We start from the raw sequence: 16,823 nt of genomic DNA on the forward strand, positions 1-16,823 counted from the left end.
GGAGCGTGCCGCCTGCGCCCTGCCCTGCGGTTTCGACGCGCCGAGGAGCAGGAAGCGGCCTCGAAGGCGGCCACCGCCTTCCTGCTGCCGCTGGCGGACGCCCCAGGCCTCGAGGCTGTGCCGGGGCCCCCCGGGCTGCCGCGCTCCCCCCCGGGGGCTGCTTCCGTGGGCCTTGGGGCGCTCGGGCCATGGGCAGGGCCTGACCCCGCTGCCGGGGGTCCGCGCCGCCTCCATGTCGCTGGCGCTGAAGGCCCGGCAGAAGGCGAGGCGCAAGGGCGGCACCAAGGAGCGGGTCTTCGGCTGCGACCTCCTGGAGCATCTCCAGCAGTCAGGGCAGGACGGTAAGCGCCCACCGCCGCGCCCCGCCGCCCGCTGAGCCCCCCAGCCAGGGGTCGTGCCCGTGGCTGCCAGAAGGCAGGAGGGTGCCCAGCGGCGCCGCAGGGAAGGGACCGGGGTGACTCACCCCACGGAGTTGCATCACCAGCCATCGAGCCAGCGCTGCAGCCGGGCGCCTCCCGGCGAGGCCCCTCCGAGATCTGGGGGGTCCTGGTGTCTCCGCACGGCTCCAATCTGGGAGCCCCACTGCAACCCCGAGGGGACAGAGGGGTGGCCACAGCCCTGGGGACTCAGTGGCTCCAGTCTGCCGGGATGTGCCTGGTGTGGGGACCGGCCACCCCAGGGAGACCCCGTCACCAGGTCCCTGGGGGGTGGGTGGCCCTGCTCTACTCTGACGCCCTCGACTCCCGACAGGAGTGGAGCTGGGGCTGGGGGGAGGTGGGCGGTGGCGGACCTGGGGTCCCATCCTGCAGTGCCCCAGGTGCTGAGGAGCTGCACCAAGTTCGTGGAGCAGCATGGGGTGGTGGACGGCATCTACCGCCTCTCGGGCGTCTCCTCCAACATCCAGCGGCTGCGGTGAGCGCGGTGGGGCGGGGATGGGAGGGGGCTGGACGGGATGGAGATAGGAGCAGGTGGGACGGGGATGGAAACCAGACAGGATCAAACAGGAGGGAGATGGCTGGAAGAGAGGGATGGGATGGAGATGGGAGCAGACAGGGTGGAGGTGGGTGCTGCCGGGACATGGGAAGGGAGGGAGGTGGGGAGGGGACAGAGCTGGGACCAGGTGCGATGGAGACTGGGGAGAGGACAGGAGGGAGGTGGGACCAGAAAGGGTGGAAATGAGGATGAGATGAGATGGGACCAGCCAGGCTGGAGGTGAGATCGGTGGGATGGAGGCGGGACAGAGCCAGGGCGGGATGAGATGGGACCAGACAGGAACACGACAGGAGGGCGATGGGGTGGGACAAGGCTGGGACCACGCAGGAGGGACAACTGGGACGGGGACGGGACCAGCCGGGCAACAGGGACAGGAGGGGGAGGATGGGCCACAGCCTGTGCAGAAGCCGACCCCGGCGCTGAGTCGGCTGGATCCGGCCCCTCGGGCGCTCCGCAGCCCCTTCCTTCCCCATCCTGCCCCCCCGCAGCTCCCAGCTCCATCCTGCCCTTGCCACTTCAGCCCTTCTTCCACTTGCTCCTTTTCTTCCTTTCCCCGCCCCCCCCCCCCCCATTTATTTTCTTTTTAATTCTTTCTTTCTTTTTGTCTTTCATTCTTTCCACATTTGGTTCAGGTGTTTTTCACTCCTTTGCTCTCTCGGTTCTTCCCTCGAGTGCTTCTTTCCTCCCCTTTTCCCATGTCCCCAGGAACCCCAGCACTGCCAGTGTCCCCAGGGTCTGCAACGTCCCCAACACCCCACATCCCCGGTATCCTCGTACCCCCTGTGCTCCCCACCTCCTCGTGTCCCGGGCACCCGCAGCGTCCCCCAGTCCCCAGCAGCAGGACCTGGCTGACAGCCCACCCCTTGGGGCTGCGTCGGGTCCCACCACGGTCCTTGTGCATCCCCCCAGCTCTGTGGGGACCGGCCCAGACACCCTCCCCACCGCCACGGGGACACGGCCCAGCCCACCCTAGTGGAAATCCCCCAAGCAGGGCCGGGGGGGATCCACGTGGCCGCCCCCCACGCCAAGCCGGCCACCTCGCTCGCAGGCAGGAGTTCGACAGCGACCGCTGCCCCGACCTGCAGAAGGACGTCTACCTGCAGGACATCCACTGCGTCAGCTCCCTCTGCAAGGCGTACTTCCGCGAGCTCCCCAACCCTCTCCTCACCTACCAGCTCTATGACAAATTTTCCGTGAGTGTCCCGCCCCTGCCCTGGTGCTGCTACCTGTCCCCAGCCCCAGGAGGTGGCCGGCACTTGTCACCTCATCCTCGTCCCCCCGGCAGGACGCGGTGGCTATCCAGATGGAGGAGGCTCGCCTGGTGAAGATCAAGGAGGTGCTGAAGGAGCTGCCGGTGCCCCACTACAGGTAAGGGGGTGCGGGGCGGAACCCCAAAGCCAGTGTCCCCCGTGGGCACCACTGTCCCTGATGCACCCTGGTGCCCGCAGGACGCTGGAGTTCCTGATGAGGCACCTCCTGCACATGGCGTCCTACAGCAGCCAGACCAACATGCACGCCAGGAACCTGGCTATCGTCTGGGCGCCCAACCTGCTGCGGTGAGCGCTGGGGCACAGGGGGTGATGAGCATCCCCCCTTTCCTTGGGGGGAGCCTGAGAGAGACCCCCCTGGTGTCCCCGCGGCAGGTCAAAGGACATTGAGGCGACAGGGTTCAACGGCACGGCAGCGTTCATGGAGGTGCGGGTCCAGTCCATTGTGGTGGAGTTCATCCTCACCCACGTCGAGCAGCTCTTCGGGGACGCGCCTCTCCGTGGTATGGCCTGGCCTGGGCTGGGGGGCACACGTGGCAACGGGGGGCCCCCGGTGCGAGCCTAACGCCCTGTCCTGGTGGCCCGCAGGTGGCGAGTCCTCCCGGCGATCCCTGCTGCTAGGCGGGGGGGGGCCGGGGGATGGGCAGCCCCCGCCGTACCATGTGCCGGCCGTGCTCAGCCAGGGCGACGGGCCCCCCCCGATCCGGCCCTACCACACCATCATTGAGCTCAGCGACCACAGGTGGGACCTGCCGCCACCCCCTCCCCAGGGACCCCACGGCGACCCCCACGGCCTGGGCAGTGCACGCGTGTTCTTACACACGCAGGCGTGGGCACACGCTCTCTTGCACTTATGCCTGTAGGCGTGCACGAGCTCTTGCATGTGTCCAAAGGCACCGCGTGTGCTCCTTGCGCGCACGTGTGCCCGCCGCCCCTGACACCCTGGGGTCCCACAGGAGGAAGGGGTCCCTCAAGGCCAAGAAGTGGAGGTCCATCTTCAACCTGGGCCGCTCCAGCCACGAGGCCAAGCGCAAGCTGGTGAAGACAGAGGAGAAAGGTGGGGACCCCCGGTGCATCCCCACCACAGGGGCCAGAGGGAGGGACCCCACGCTCGGGGGACGATGTGTCCCCAAACCCAAATTCCCCTTCTCCTGTCCCCCACCCTCAGATGACAAGTGCAGTAAAGTGAGCTTGCGGCCAGCCAAGAGCATGGACTCGCTCAGCTCCGTCCCCTTCGCCAGTGACGGTGAGAGGGGTGCGCTGCGGTGCTGCCGTGGGAACTGTCCCTGTCCCCAAGGCGGGATCATCAGGACAGGGCTGGGGATGGAGGGGACACGGATGGGGACGGAGGGCACAGCACAGGGATGGAAGAGGGCAGAGCGGGGATGGTCCCCCAGCTCAGCAGCTCCCATGGTGCTGACCAGCCAGGTCCCCGGCGCGGGGAGGTCTGGGGACAGGGGCCACCTCCATGCCCTGACTCTTCCTCCCCGCCAGGTGCAGATGACCCTCGGCTGAGCAAGAAGCGGTCGGTGAAGCAGCCACTGCAGCGCCGGGAGAGCTTCGACACCTGCCCGTCGCCACCGGAGAGCTGCCCTGAGCTGGACGAGAGTCTGGAGGACAAGCTGAAGGGGAAGGAGGAGCAGCGGGGCCCTGAGTCAGAGGGCGAAAGCAGCACCAAGTCAGAGCCCACCACCCCCAAAGCCGGCCAGGCCTCACTGGTGGCCCCCGGCCGCTCACCCAAGACCACCCGCAGCCGTGCCGAGAAGTGTGCGGGGGTCCACATCTCTGGCCCCTTCTCCGTCACCGTCCCCTTCCACATCACCTCCAACCTCTCCCGCCTGACGCGGGGGCTGCCGTGCCCAGCGCTGGCCCAGGCGGCCGTGGGCAGAGAGCTGCCCGCCAGCCCCCCGCCGCCCCCCCCGCTGCTCAGCTGGGGAGCCCGAGGCACCGGAGCACCACGGTGGTGAGAAGCAGCCGCTGCGGGACCCCCGGGGCGCCGGGGGGGCACCGGGCTCAGTCCCCTCTGTCTCCTTCCACAGGGGAGGAGAAGGCGGACGCAGAGGAGACCCGGCTCTCCCTGGAGCTGCGGGACTCCTTCGCCTTCCTGGACAGCCAGGAGACGTGGCTGGAGGGCGTCGGGGACATGGAGCCAGCGGCACGGTCCCTGCTGCCGGACACTGGCCCCGGGGACGGCGCGGGGTTCCCGGCCATCGAGGAGGGGATGGAGAGCGGGTTCATGAACGTGAGCCGACAGCGCCGTCGCCACGCTTTGGGGGCGGGGTGGGAGGGCTGGGGGCAGGCAGAGGGTCACCCGTCTGTCCCTGTCAGGGTGGGGACAGAGGGGGTGCAGTGGGGATGGAGGGGACGGGGCTGGGCTGGGGTATGGTGGGGAGGGGGTGGGGATGTGGGATATGGTGTTGGATGATGGGGAACAGGGTGGCATCACCCCCTCCCGCCCCAGCACGGGATCTCGGGGCCATGCAGTGCTCCACACCCAGGTGGGGCTGGGGGGGGTCTCCGGCGTGGCCGTCACCATCCCGCCCATCCCCGTCCCCAGCCAGGGGAGCCCCCTGTGGAGCAGCCCGCCAGCTACCTCTCCATCGAGGAGTGCATGGATGAGGAGATGTTCTTCATGGCTCCCAGCGGCTCCGACGCCGAGGACCCTGCCGGGGATACTGACTCGGATGACATGTTCCTCAGCGCCCACGATGACCTCAGCCCGCTGGTGGCATCACGGGAGCCCCTCGACCAGCTGCCAGGCGAGGGTACGGCCCCGGCGAGCACATCACCGCCCCAACCCAGTGCTGACAGCACCGTCGTGCCACAGGACAAGTCTCCAGCGCCGGGGCCGGCAGGGACATGCCCCGTGGAGGAGGATGCTCCGGGTGAGGGGGAGCACCCCGGGGACCCTGCTGGGGTGCCAGCAGAGGTGGGGGCACCAGGCACCGGGCAGCCCCCAGGGGAGGGGAGCGGAGGGGAGGGGGCTGCGGACAGTGGCTCCAGCCCCAGCAGGACTGACTCCAACACTGAAGCCAGCCCGGAGGAGGAGGCCGGAGGAGTTGGCAGCCCCGTGGGAGCAGGGCTGGCTCCCGACACACCGGCTGGGGAAGTCGAAGAGGATGGAGCTGGCTCTGGTCCCCCCACCTCAGAGGAGCCTGAGGAGGACAAACCCCAGCTTTTTCCGGCGTCCCCTCCAACCTCCTCCCTAGGGGAGCCCCCCGAGGAGCCAGAGCAGCCCCCGTGCCCTGTCCCTGAGGCTCTCCCACTGCCTGCGGCCAGCGCGGCAGGGACCAGTGCCACCCCAGGGGGCAGCCCCAGGTCCTCCTCGCTCTCCGCCTCGGCCCCGGAGCTGTGCGGCGCCCCCCCTGAGGGCCCACAGCTGGGCCGGGCCGAGCCCCCCGGGGGGCTGGGGCACGCTGAGCCCGCGGCTGTGCTGCGCCGCGACGGCAGCGCCCCGGTGCGCCTGGCTGCCCGCACGGTCAGGGTGCAGCAGGCCCGCTCGGTGCCCGTCGTGCCACCCAAGCCGCAGTTTGCCAAGGTGCCCCCTGCCCTGCAGCCCTGCGCGCCCCTGGCCGACGGCGCAGCCCTGGCCACGGCAGGGGATGCAGCCCCCCTGCCCCAGCAGCTCCCCAGCCCCACGGCGCCGGAGGGGTCCCCCCAGCAGCCCGGGGCTGGCGAAGCAGCGGCGGGGGCGAGGAGAGCAGGCTGGCGGGAGGGCGGCAGCATCTCATTTGACGCGGCGGTGGCCATGGCTGCCGAGCAGCAGCTCGCCCAGGCGCCCGTGAGGAGGATCCAGACCTACGGCGGGGGGGAGCTGGTGCCTGCCGCCCCCAAGGCCCTGCCCTTCCACCAGGCCCCCCTGAGGCCGCGGCTCCTGCGGCCCCTCAGCTGCATGGCGGCCCCTGAGGGCGAGGCGCCGGGGAGGAGCCGGCTGGGCCCGGCCAGGCCGGCAGCACAGGTGGAGGGGGCGGCGCTGTCGCAGCTGCAACAGCCGGTGGGCGCTGAGGGGGCAGCGGGTGAGCGCTGAGCTCTGGGGAAGGGCGGCGGGTAGGCGTCCGTGCTCCTGCCGGGGAGGGGGGCACGGGGTTAATAAAGGCAGCGATGGGCTTTGTGTACTGCTGTGACCTCCTTCAACGCAACATGGCAGCGCCCCGAGTGGGCCCGGGCGGGGCGGGGAGGGGGGGGTCCTTCCCCCCGAGGCGGCGGCGAGCGGGGCGTGAGGAGCGGGGCGCGATGCCCGCCCCCAAAATGGCGCTGCCCTCATCCAAGATGGCGCCGGGCAGAAGCGCCGCGCTTCGCCGTCTAAGATGGCGCCCGCGAGGCCGGCACGCACTGAGATGGCGCCGGCGGGGAGGGGCGGGGAGGCCGTGCCCGGCGCCAAGATGGCGGCGGCGGCGGCGCACTGCGCTACGCGGCGCCCCTGCCCAAGATGGCGGCGGGGGTGGACGCGGGGCGCGCTTCCGCCCGGGCCCGTCATGGCGGGGCGGCGGCGCCGTGCGCATGTGCGGAGCTCCATGGCGAGACAAGGGGCCGAGCGCGCGCAGGGCGGCCCGGCGCAGCGAGGTAACGGCGGGGGCGGCGGGGCCGGGGCCGGGGGCTGCGTGGGGCCGGGGGCGGCGACAAGGGCCGGGCCGGGCAGCCTCCCCCCCTTTCCCCCGCCCGCGGGTCGCGGGGCTCGGGCGCGGTGGCGGCCGTCGGTGGGCGCGGGCCCGGCCGCGGCCCCCGGGCCCATCCGCCGCTGCTCCCGGCGGGGCGCGGGCCCCCCCTCTCCCTCCCCCGGGCCCCGGTATCCGCCGCCTCCCGCCGCCCTCCCCCGGGCCTGTCACCGCGGCCGGGCCCTGCCCAGCCTGTCAGCCGCGCTGTTGCCGGCCCGGCCCGGCCCTGTCACCCCCGGGGGGGGCCGGCCCGCCGCGCCCCCGCACCTGACACCCCCGTTTCCCGGCCCGGCGCGGGGGGTACCGAGTGCCGGGGGAGGCGCGCCCGCCGTGGCGGGGGACCCGGTGCCGTGGCTGGGCGGAGGGTACGCGGGGCCGAACCCCGCGGCGGGCTTGGGGCGGGGGGGGGGGGGGGCGCCGCCGCCGTCGGTGCCCCCGGTCCCGGCTGCCGCGGCGGCCGCCGCCGGGTGACAAAGGACCGGGGGGAGCCGGGTGGCGGCGGCCGCCCTCGGGGTCCCCGGCACAGGCCGAGCCCCAGCGTCCCCGCAGCGCGGGGTGGCCGGTGCCTGCGGGGACAGCCGTGTCACCCGCGGGGCGGGACCGGGGCGGGGGCGCCCGAGCGCGGCGGCCGGTGTGCGGCTGTGGGGCCGGGACTGCCGAGACCACCGGGACCCGGCCTCGCCTGCGCGCCTGCCCCGGGGCCCGGTCCGCGCTCCCGGGCGGCAGTGACAGCGGGGGGCTGTCCCTCCCGGGCTGCGCCGGTTCCGCCGGGCGCAGAGCGGCGGGTCCCGGGCGGGCGGGGGAGGCTGGGGCGCGCCCCTGAGCCCCCCTCTCCCCGCAGGGCTGTGAAGGCCGGGAGGCTTCGTCTGCGGCTGCCCCGCTGATGCCTGTCGGAGCGGAGCGATGAAGGGGTGAGTGCCGGCGTGCCGGGCGCACCGCGACCCTGCCGGACCCGCCTCACGTCTGGGCTTTACCACGGGGCCGGGGCCGGCCGGGCTGACACCGGGCTGGTGCTGCTGAGGGGGCTGGGGGGTGGCTGGGTGGTCCTGGCTCCGTGGCGGTGGGGGACCCCAGCCCTCACCCACCTCCCCTCGCCCTTGTAGGCAGCAGAAAGCAGCCGAGACAGAAGAGGGAACGGTGCAAATCCAGGAAGGTGAGTGGGGACCCCTCTCCACGCTGGGGGGCCTTGGGGCTCAGGCCGCCCCACAAGGAAGCCCGAAGCCCCAGCTGGGCCCAGTTTAGACCCAGCAACTGGCGCCTCGTGGCTGGAGGCACGTGCTGTGACAATGCCACACCCTGTTCTTGCCCCTGGGAGAGGGTACGGCGCTGAGGCCCCTTGGCAGCGCGGGGAGCCCTCGCCCTGGCCCCTTCCCGTCATGGGCTTCCCGCCCCCCCTCTTCTTGCCTTAAGGTGCAGTGGCCACAGGTGAGGATCCCACCAGCGTCGCCATTGCCAGCATCCAGTCCGCGGCCACCTTCCCTGACCCCAACATCAAGTATGTCTTTCGCACAGAGAACGGCGGGACGCAGGTACGCAGACCCTCCAGCTGGGTTCCCTCTGGACGGAATGCCGAGGGGCTGGGAGGCTTTTTGGGGTCCAAGTGGGGTTCAGCTCTGCTGGAGCACCCGCTGGTGCCGCAGCCAGAGGGGGTGCGGGGAGGGAAGCGCCAGGGGTTGGTCCGGCACTGGGTGGGTTGGATGCTGGGGCTGGCCCTGGGCAGGCTGAGCCGCTGCCTCGCCGCCCGTTCCCGCAGCCGCGGCTCTCTCGGTAGGTGATGTACAGGGTGATCCAAGTGGCCGACGGACAGCTGGACGGACAGACAGAGGGCACCAGCGCCATCAGCGGCTACCCCGCCACCCAGTCCATGACTCAGGTGGGTGCTGGTGCCGGATGGGAGCAGGACCATCGCCTTGGCTGGACGCGAGCACCCGCTGTTGTCCCTCCCCTCCAGGCTGTCATCCAGGGCGCCTTCACCAGTGAGGATGCGGTGGAGACTGAGGCCACGGCCACCGAGACTCATTACACCTATTTCCCCACCACGGCCGTGGCTGACACCAGCACCTCTGCCGGCGCGGGGACCACAGCCACCGCTGTTGTCACCACGCAGAACTCAGAGGCCCTCCTGGGGCAGCCCACCCCCACAGGTACGGCCATCGCGGGGAGGGGCGTCATGTCCCTGTTCCTCGTGGGGCCTGTCGGGGTGCTCCCCACCTGATCCCCTCTCTCATTTTGGGCCGTTCAGGGCAATTCTTCGTGATGATGTCACCCCAGGAGGTGCTGCAGGGCGGAGTGCAGAGGTCCATCGCCCCCCGCGCCCACCCCTACTCCCCGTGAGTACCGGACCCCTCCCCAGCCCCCCCGAGCACCGGCGTGTCACAGCTGCCCTTCGCTGTGCCAACACCGGCGCAACCAAAAGGAGGGATGTTCTGGTGGTCCAGCAGTGGGTCACCCCCACCTGCTGTGGGAGCAGGAGTGAGGCATCCCCCGTGCTGGCACAGGGAGGCTGGCACGCAGCCGGGTCCCTGCCGGTGTCACCGGGGCCGACGCTGCTGCTCTTCCCACAGGAAGTCGGAGGCACCACGGGCCACCCGGGATGAGAAGCGCCGGGCGCAGCACAACGAAGGTGTGGGCAGCAGGGTGGGGGGGATCATCCCATCCTTGGTGCGGGGTGGGGGGGCTGTGGCGTGCAGCAGCGTGGGGAGCTGAGCCATCCCTGGGTTAACGCTGTCTGTTCCCACCTCCTAGATGGAAAAGATCTTAAGGACGTTTCATAAAGCTCTTGTCAGTTAAGGGTAAAAACCTTTTTGGGGAGAGCTGTAATTAGCAGCAGCAGGGGAAGCCAGAGCTCGCAGGATTAAGCTCAAACCTCGGGGAGCTCGAGCACACCCAGGTAAGGCACCCAGGCGGCCCCTGGCTCCGCCGTCCCGGGCCAGGAGGAGACGGCACAGGCGGCCCTGGAAGTGCTGGGCAGCGTTCTCCCTCCTCCGGCTTCAGAAACGGCTCCTCAGAGATGCCAAAACGGGGTGTCAGCCCGGTTTTACCGAAAAAACTGGCGGTCCTGTCCTTGCCCCCCAGGCGTGGGCAGAGCTCGGGCCGTTTGGGTGCTTTCCCAGGGGGCTGGTGCTGGGGGGGGTGAGCCGGGCAGGATCCGTCCCTGCCCACCACGCCTGCCCCTTTCCTGGGGGGGGCCGGGCTCGGCGCAGTCAGGGATGGTGACCCCCAGCCCCACAGAGGAGGGAGCTGGTTTGGAGCGGGGGGGGAGGCCGGGCTGAGGATCTGGGGCCCTGGCATGAGGCTCGGGTGCCTGCTGGGGGTCCTGCGATGGTGCTGATGCTCCCCCCGCTCCGCCTCGCAGTGGAGCGCCGGCGCAGGGACAAGATCAACAACTGGATCGTGCAGCTCTCCAAGATCATCCCCGACTGCTCCATGGAGAACACCAAGTCGGGACAGGTAGGTGACCCCTGGGGGGCTGCGGGGCTCGGGAGAGGCTCGAGGGGTGCCAGTGCCCCCTGGCCTCACCTGCCTGCCGCGTTCCCCCGCCCAGAGCAAGGGTGGGATCCTCTCCAAAGCCTGCGACTACATCCAGGAGCTGCGGCAGAGCAACCACCGCCTCTCTGAGGAGCTGCAGGGCCTCGACCAGCTCCAGATGGACAACGAGGTGTTGCGGCAGCAGGTGAGGCGTGGGGGGGGGGCCCTTCGGGGGTGCTGGGGGGTTTCTGTGCTCGCCCTTGTCCCCCCAGCACCTGTGTCCTGCGTCAGGTGGAGGATCTGAAGAACAAGAACCTGATCCTGCGGGCGCAGCTCCGCCAGCACGGCGTGGAGATAGTCATCAAGAATGATAGCCACTGACGGGGACGGCGGGGATGGGGCCTGGCGGGGGGCCGGGGGTCACCCCCCCTACGCCTAACCCCCCCTGCCTAACCCCCCCGGCAGCGAGCACCTCCCCGGCGTGACATGAGGACCCTCCCATTTGGTTTGTGCCCCCCGCCCCGTCCCCACCACCACCTCTCCCATCCCAACCCTTTGCCCCCACCCCGTGTCCCTGGGGGTCCCCGTGCTCCCCCTGGTCCCGTCCCCTGTCGTCCCCCCCCCCGCGCTTCGTGCACACGCTCTCGGCCAGGCGGGCGCCGGCCCCGCTGCCCCCCCAGCACTGCCTCAGTCTCCTGGCCCCCCCACCTGCGCCCACGACGCCCCCTGCTCCCACGGGGCCCACCCTCCCCGGGGGACTGTCCCCTCGGGGGGGGGGGCTGTGGCGACTCTTGCCCCTCCCTGCCGGCCTCGGGCACCCGCTGGGGGTGCGGGGGGTCCTGGGGTGCTGTGGCCCCCCCCTCCCTGCCCGCTGTGGCTGGCCCGGCCTAGTGGGGCCAGACTTTTTTTTAAAACTATGACTTTAAAAAGCGAAAATAAATAAAAATAGTGATTTGTTTTTCCAGGTCCTACAATTTATTCCCCCTCCTTTCCCCCACTCCAGCACCCCAGGCCCCCCCCAGGCGTTGTGGGGGCTCCCAGCAACCCCGAATCTGTCCTTTTCCCCCCCCCCAGCCACCTTGCAGCACCCATGGGACCCTCTGCCATGGGGCCGGGGGCACCCAGAGACCTCCGCCCCCCCTATTCCCGGCTGAGCCCCCCACCCCTGGGATGGGACTTCGTGTCCCAGCGGTGTCACTGGCATGATGTCACCGTGCTGTGATGTCGTGGTGTGACAGCGCGGTGCCACGATGGCTCCGTGGGAGCAGGGGAGCGTGGGGGGTGCGGAGGTGCGCTGGGAACACTGGGGGCGTGCTGGGAGCCCGTCGGGGCCGGAGGAGGCCGCGGGTCCCGTCGCTATGGCAGCGCCCGGGCCCCGCCCGAGGGCCGCAGAGCGCGCCCATTGGCCAGAAGTTAAAGTGCTTTCCCTGATTGGCCGGTGCGCCTCGCTTGCTCCGCACCTGTCGCGCGCGCGGCCCCTTCGCCTCAGCCAATCGAGGCGGCGTTGCGGGGCCGAGCCGGCCAGTCGCTGGAGCGGGCCGGGCCCTTTGGCCGAGTTGACAGGCGGCGCGGCCAATGGGGCAGGGGCAGGGGCGGTGTTGCCCAGCACCTGGCGGAGGGGCGGTCCCGGGTTGGCCCAGCCCCCGTGGGCGGGCCGGGTGGGCGGGGCCCACCTGGGCGGGGCGGGGCCACACCTGGGCCGGGCGGGGCGCGCAGTGCGGCGGCGGCGGCGGTCATGGCGGGAGCGGCGCGGCGGGACGGCCCCGGGCCCCGGGCCCCGGTCCTGCTGGTGCTCGGTGCGGCGGCCGGTGAGTGCCCGGGGGGGCGGGCGGGCGGCCACGAGGTGCCTGGACAACGGGGCAGTGGCGGTACCGGGGGGCCGCGGGTCGCTCTGGGGGCGCCGGGGCGGTGGCGGTACCGGGGGGCCGCGGGTCGGTGTCCGGAGACGGCGGTGGGCTGCCTGGAAAGGGTCCCGGTACCGGGCGGTGGCAGCCCCGGAGCCAGCGCCGTGTGTCCCGCTTTGTTCCCGGGCGGGGGGCAGGTCACGGAGGGGCCCCGGTGCCGCCGTACGCCGCGATAACGGGCTATTAATAACACGGCCGTGCCCGCCCGTCTCCCGCGGGACCTCTCGCCCCGGGGCGGCGGGGGGGGGGGCCGTTAGAGCCCGGAGCCGCCGCTGCCCCGTTATTTACGGTTCGTGGTTGATTTTATGGGTGCACAAGTTTTTCACCACCCGGGTCACCCCACCGGGGAGGGGTCGCCGGCCCCGAGACCCCCCAAAGGCCCCCGTGGCCGTGACGCCCGGCTGAGCCCGATGGGCGGGCAGGAGCTGGCCCCTGCTTTTGGCCAGACGTGGGGCAAGAGCTGTGCTGGTGTCACCGGCTCCATCCTGGCACCTCTGTTCCCACCGACCCATCATCGCTTGTCCCCGACACCTGGTAATTTGGGAGGGGGGGGGCTTCAGGGTACCGGCGGCTCGGCGGGGCCAGGGGTACGGATGCAGCCGCTTCCCGGAAACCCGCTGTGGGAAAACATCCCGGCCGAGGGCTGACGGCTTTCCCTGTGTCACGGGCTCCGGTGAACCCCCGCCGGCGGTGGTGGGGTGTCCCGGCCCCACTCCCCACAGGGCAGGCATCGGGACATGCCCCCCGCCCCAGGTTAAGGAGCAGCCGGGGTCACCGACGGCCGAAGTTACAGGGTTCATCATCGCAGGCTCACGGGCTGGGCTGGCGGTGGCCTTCCTGTCGGCCCTGACGTCCCTCCATTGTGCTGGAACAATCCTGGCGTGGGCTGGGGTTAACCCCGTCCCAGCTGATTCGGACCTGGAGCTGGCAGCGCCCGTGTCCTGGCGGCAGCACCCACCCCGGCAGCCTGTCCGGCCCCCCCCGAGCACCCCCACGATGATCTCACGAAGCTGCTGGGATGGCACCTTTCCGCTGTTTCTGCCCCAAATCCGCCCAGACACCCCCCAGATCCTTTTCCCCTCCTTGCTGCGCTGTGGTACGGTCCGTGGCGCGGCCGTGCGGGGGTCCGATGGCATTCCCGGCTAGCGCTGTGCCACCAGGAGTGGTGCCCGGCCCCGCGCTGGGAAGCGCCCTTTGCCCGCGGACACCAGATGCCCCGTTCCCCCGCCGTTTTCCCTCCAAAATCGCTATTTCTGCCCCTACCCACCCAGGTTTCGCTTGGCAGCGGTTTGCGGTGCAAAGGTGCAGGTGGGTTGGGGACAAGGCCGTGCCACTTCCCGGTCGCCTTCCCCCGTGACGTGACTCACCGGCCGGCGTCACCGCCTTCCCCAGCCCAGAACTGGGAGCCGGGGTGGCCAGGCTGGGAAGCGCCGGCTTTGAGCGGCCTTGAGGACAAGGGATGTGGCCAGTGGCTGGGACCAGCCCCCCGACCGACAGCACCAGCCCGTGCTGCCGCTGCCACGGCCTGGCAGTGGTGACAGCTGCCGGGAAGGGCAGGAGACACGCGTGTGTGGGCTGTGACGGGGCATGTGCGGAGAAGCGGGGGTGTCTCTGTGTGTGTGCGCAGAGGGCAGGGAGTTGCGAAACGTCCTGGCCAGTTTCCTGCGAAACCAGGCAGAAACCGGGCAGGGCAGGAGGTGACGTGACAGCACAAGCAGCACCGGGAGCAGGCAGGACAAGATTTTCCGGCTCCCAGGGCTGTGACACGCCGGGCAGCACAGCACAACATGCCATCACCCCTGCCAGGGGAACGTCACCGCTGCCTTGGGGCTCCTGGTGACCTCCCTGACCCAGCCACAGCTTCCCCTGCTTCCTTCTATGCCATCGCCGGGGCCCCTCTGGATTTCTTAATGGTGTCCTTTCCCCCCTGCAGTGTCCCTGGTCGGAGCCCAGGTCACCTCTGAGACCAGAGAAGTGCCTGAACACAAGCGTGAGTGCCCAGCTCGGGCCCCAGCACCCCCAGCTCGCTGACGGTCCCCCCTGCCCCGATATACCAGTGGGCCATGGCCAAGCTGCGGCCCCTGGCACCTCAGCACTGCAAATGGGCTTCACCCCGGGGTCCCCGGACTCCTGGGGAGCACAGCGCCTGAGGCCGGGGGTGGATTTCCCGTGTGGGGCTGGACCAGGGAGGGTTTGGGGCTTCCCGGATTGCCGCCCACGGTGGGACGCAAGCGTGCTGCTGCTCCAGCGCGCCGGCATGCGCCCACGGTGCCGCTCTCCCCCGGCAGCTGCTGACATCCCCTGCTCAGCGTATCGGTTCGGCTTGAGCAACCCCCGCATCGAGTGGAAGTTCCAGAAGGGCTCCTCGCTGGTGCTTTTCTACTATGGGGGGGAGCTGACAGGTATGTCCCCGGGGACCCCCTGGTGTGCGGCATCCCACCCATCGGTCCGTCTGTCGGGGCCGGTTCCCAGCCCCGTCTCCGCTTTCTTGGCAGACTCGTACAAGAACCGGGTCCAGTTCTCGCCCAACGTCATCCACTTCAGCACGGTGACGCGGGAGGACACAGGGAAGTACATCTGCGAGGTGGTGGGGAGCGGCAACCAGATCGCCAAGTCGGAGGTGAACCTCATCGTCCAAGGTGCGGCCGCCCCCTGAGCCCCCTGCCCTCCCTGGCCCCCGTGTGGCTTGGCTGCCCCAGGACCCGTTTCTCGTCCCCGTAGCTGAGCCCATCCCTGTCCCTGCCATCACGTGGGGACAGCCAGCCACGGGGAGGATGCTGGCACCGCTGTGCCGTGCCCTGACGCCATGCTCTCCTGCAGTGCCGCCTGCCAAGCCGGTGGCCCATGTCCCCACCTCGGCCACCATCGGCAGCAAGGCCGTGCTGCGCTGTACCGAGACGGATGGCTCGCCGCCCCCCACCTTCCGCTGGTACAAGGACAGCATGCTGATGCCTCCCAACCCCAAAACCAGCCCGACCTTCAGGAACTCCTCCTATACCCTGGACCCCGCCACGGGGGAGCTGGTGAGTGCCGGGTGCTTCAGATGTGGGGACCTGCAGCCTTCCCCCACCCCTCACTCATCTCTCTGCTACCATCCAGACCTTTGAGCCTCTCAGTGGCTTCGATACCGGCGACTACTACTGTGAGGCAACGAACAACGTGGGATCCCCGCAGAAATCGGCCGTTGTCCACATGGAAGCCAGTAAGGAACAGCAGCAGAGACCAGTGCCATGGGTGTCCCCCCATCTGGCCCCAGTGTGGGGCTTTTTCGAGCTCCGCTTGGGCTGCTTCTGGCACAGGTCATGCTCTGGGGGGTGCCAGTGCAGGGCGATGCTGCCCTTCCAGGTTCAAAGACATTAATTAGCTGTGACGTTAATGATGCTGCTGTAGCCTCCCACAGCCCGGGGTTAAAGAAGCCCTCGGAGCGACGCTGGGGGGTGGGGAGGGGGAAAGCCGCCCTTGGGGTGTGTAAAACCCGACCAGGCAGCCCGATCCCCCTCTGAACCAGATCCAGCTTTGCTGCGGCCCCACTTGGAGCAGAGGCTGGGCTGGGGGCTCGCTCCGGCCTTTCACGCTGGGATTTCTGCGGGATCCGAGCTGGGGATTTCCGTGCCGGCATCGGCCACCCTCCAGCGTCCTGGTCCCTCTTTCCAGGTGAAGTCAATGTGGGCGGCATCGTGGCTGCAGTCGTGGTGCTGCTGATGGTGCTGGCGCTCGTGGCCTTCGGCATCTGGTTTGCCTACAGCCGCGGCTTCTTCAGTGAGTACCGTGCCAGCCGCCCGGAGCCGCTCGCCCCGGTGCCCCCCGCCCCTCCCTAAGCCCCCTGTTCTGTTTTATTTCAGAGAGAAAAGAGTAAGTGAAGCTGTAATGCTGCTGCCTCCCTTCCGGCTGCCTCTTCTTCCTCTGCCAGCGGGGAGGGGTGGTCTCTCCCTCCACCAGCCCCTGCCCGCGGGCTGGGAAGGTGCCTGCGGTGTCACCAGGTGCCCGGGGTGGGGACGAGGGGGACTCTGGGCAGTGTGACATCTTCCACCCTTGCCTTCCGCAGCACCGCCGGCAAGAAGGTGATTTACAGCCAGCCCTCGCACCGCAGCGAAGTGAGTACGGGGTGGGACGGGTGGGTGGTGACAGTGCCACCAGGCTGCGTCACCTCCCAGCAGGGTGTGCAAAGCTGGGTGCCCAAAGGGGGTGAACGGAGACCCCAGTGCCCCCATGGGTTGGCAGGTGCCACCCCTGTCCCCAGCATCCTTTGTCCCTGTCCTGCTTGGAGCAAGCCAGGCTCCTTGGGGACTGTGACCTCCCTGGGGACAGTGGCACAGCCAGACAGCTGCTCCCCGCTTGTGGCCCTCATTGCACCCACCACCATTAATGTCCCCCTTCTCCCCACAGGGAGAATTCAAGCAGACGTCCTCCTTCCTGGTGTGAGGCTCCCGCGCCACCAGCTCTTGTAAATGTTCCCCAATTACTGTAGCTACACCGTGATTTTTAACTTTTTTTGTTGTTGTTGTTTTTTAAGTATCACCCAGTGCCTTTGCAGT

General features: G+C 69.9%; 3 protein-coding genes across 4 annotated transcripts; all 3 read left to right on the forward strand.

Moving 5' to 3' along the window:
- The first annotated feature begins 54 nt into the window (after positions 1-54).
- ARHGAP30 (Rho GTPase activating protein 30) lies at positions 55-6,291 on the forward strand. Its single transcript, XM_040577866.1, has 12 exons — positions 55-341; positions 810-912; positions 2,042-2,186; positions 2,279-2,361; positions 2,442-2,549; positions 2,637-2,764; positions 2,850-3,003; positions 3,218-3,318; positions 3,430-3,507; positions 3,756-4,178; positions 4,265-4,503; positions 4,819-6,291. Exons 1-12 carry the CDS (start codon positions 233-235, stop codon positions 6,286-6,288), a joined length of 3,141 nt encoding a protein of 1,046 aa, XP_040433800.1. The 5' UTR covers positions 55-232; the 3' UTR covers positions 6,289-6,291.
- A 403-nt stretch (positions 6,292-6,694) lies between these two features.
- Positions 6,695-11,336, forward strand: USF1 (upstream transcription factor 1). Of its 2 annotated transcripts, none has more exons than XM_040618827.1 (11): positions 6,695-6,824; positions 7,758-7,827; positions 8,020-8,069; positions 8,327-8,445; positions 8,688-8,789; positions 8,868-9,060; positions 9,159-9,246; positions 9,481-9,539; positions 10,272-10,366; positions 10,461-10,589; positions 10,676-11,336. In XM_040618827.1, exons 2-11 carry the CDS (start codon positions 7,820-7,822, stop codon positions 10,763-10,765), a joined length of 933 nt encoding a protein of 310 aa, XP_040474761.1. In that variant the 5' UTR covers positions 6,695-6,824; positions 7,758-7,819; the 3' UTR covers positions 10,766-11,336. The 2 variants fall into 2 exon arrangements, with proteins under 2 accessions (XP_040474761.1, XP_040474762.1); XM_040618828.1 differs by having other exon boundaries at positions 8,333-8,445.
- A 733-nt stretch (positions 11,337-12,069) lies between these two features.
- F11R (F11 receptor) lies at positions 12,070-16,774 on the forward strand. Its single transcript, XM_040618835.1, has 10 exons — positions 12,070-12,192; positions 14,222-14,278; positions 14,577-14,690; positions 14,784-14,927; positions 15,109-15,311; positions 15,388-15,490; positions 15,943-16,047; positions 16,131-16,140; positions 16,334-16,382; positions 16,675-16,774. The coding sequence occupies exons 1-10, from the start codon at positions 12,120-12,122 to the stop codon at positions 16,708-16,710; spliced, it is 894 nt and encodes a 297-aa protein (XP_040474769.1). The 5' UTR covers positions 12,070-12,119; the 3' UTR covers positions 16,711-16,774.
- The last annotated feature ends 49 nt before the right edge of the window (positions 16,775-16,823 follow it).

The sequence above is a fragment of the Falco naumanni genome, chromosome 20, assembly GCF_017639655.2.
Source record: "Falco naumanni isolate bFalNau1 chromosome 20, bFalNau1.pat, whole genome shotgun sequence".
Taxonomy (NCBI): Eukaryota; Metazoa; Chordata; class Aves; order Falconiformes; family Falconidae; genus Falco; species Falco naumanni.

Coding starts and splice junctions, on each gene's coding strand:
- ARHGAP30 (XM_040577866.1), top strand. CDS start 233: ATGTCGCTGGCGCTGAAGGCCCGGCAGAAGGCGAGGCGCAAGGGCGGC. Junction 913..2,041: donor TCCAACATCCAGCGGCTGCG/GTGAGCGCGGTG, acceptor CCTCGCTCGCAG/GCAGGAGTTCGACAGCGACC. Junction 3,004..3,217: donor ATTGAGCTCAGCGACCACAG/GTGGGACCTGCC, acceptor GGGGTCCCACAG/GAGGAAGGGGTCCCTCAAGG.
- USF1 (XM_040618827.1), top strand. Junction 9,061..9,158: donor GGGGCAGCCCACCCCCACAG/GTACGGCCATCG, acceptor TGGGCCGTTCAG/GGCAATTCTTCGTGATGATG. Junction 10,590..10,675: donor ACGAGGTGTTGCGGCAGCAG/GTGAGGCGTGGG, acceptor GTCCTGCGTCAG/GTGGAGGATCTGAAGAACAA.
- F11R (XM_040618835.1), top strand. CDS start 12,120: ATGGCGGGAGCGGCGCGGCGGGACGGCCCCGGGCCCCGGGCCCCGGTC. Junction 15,312..15,387: donor ACCCCGCCACGGGGGAGCTG/GTGAGTGCCGGG, acceptor GCTACCATCCAG/ACCTTTGAGCCTCTCAGTGG. Junction 15,491..15,942: donor CGTTGTCCACATGGAAGCCA/GTAAGGAACAGC, acceptor CCCTCTTTCCAG/GTGAAGTCAATGTGGGCGGC.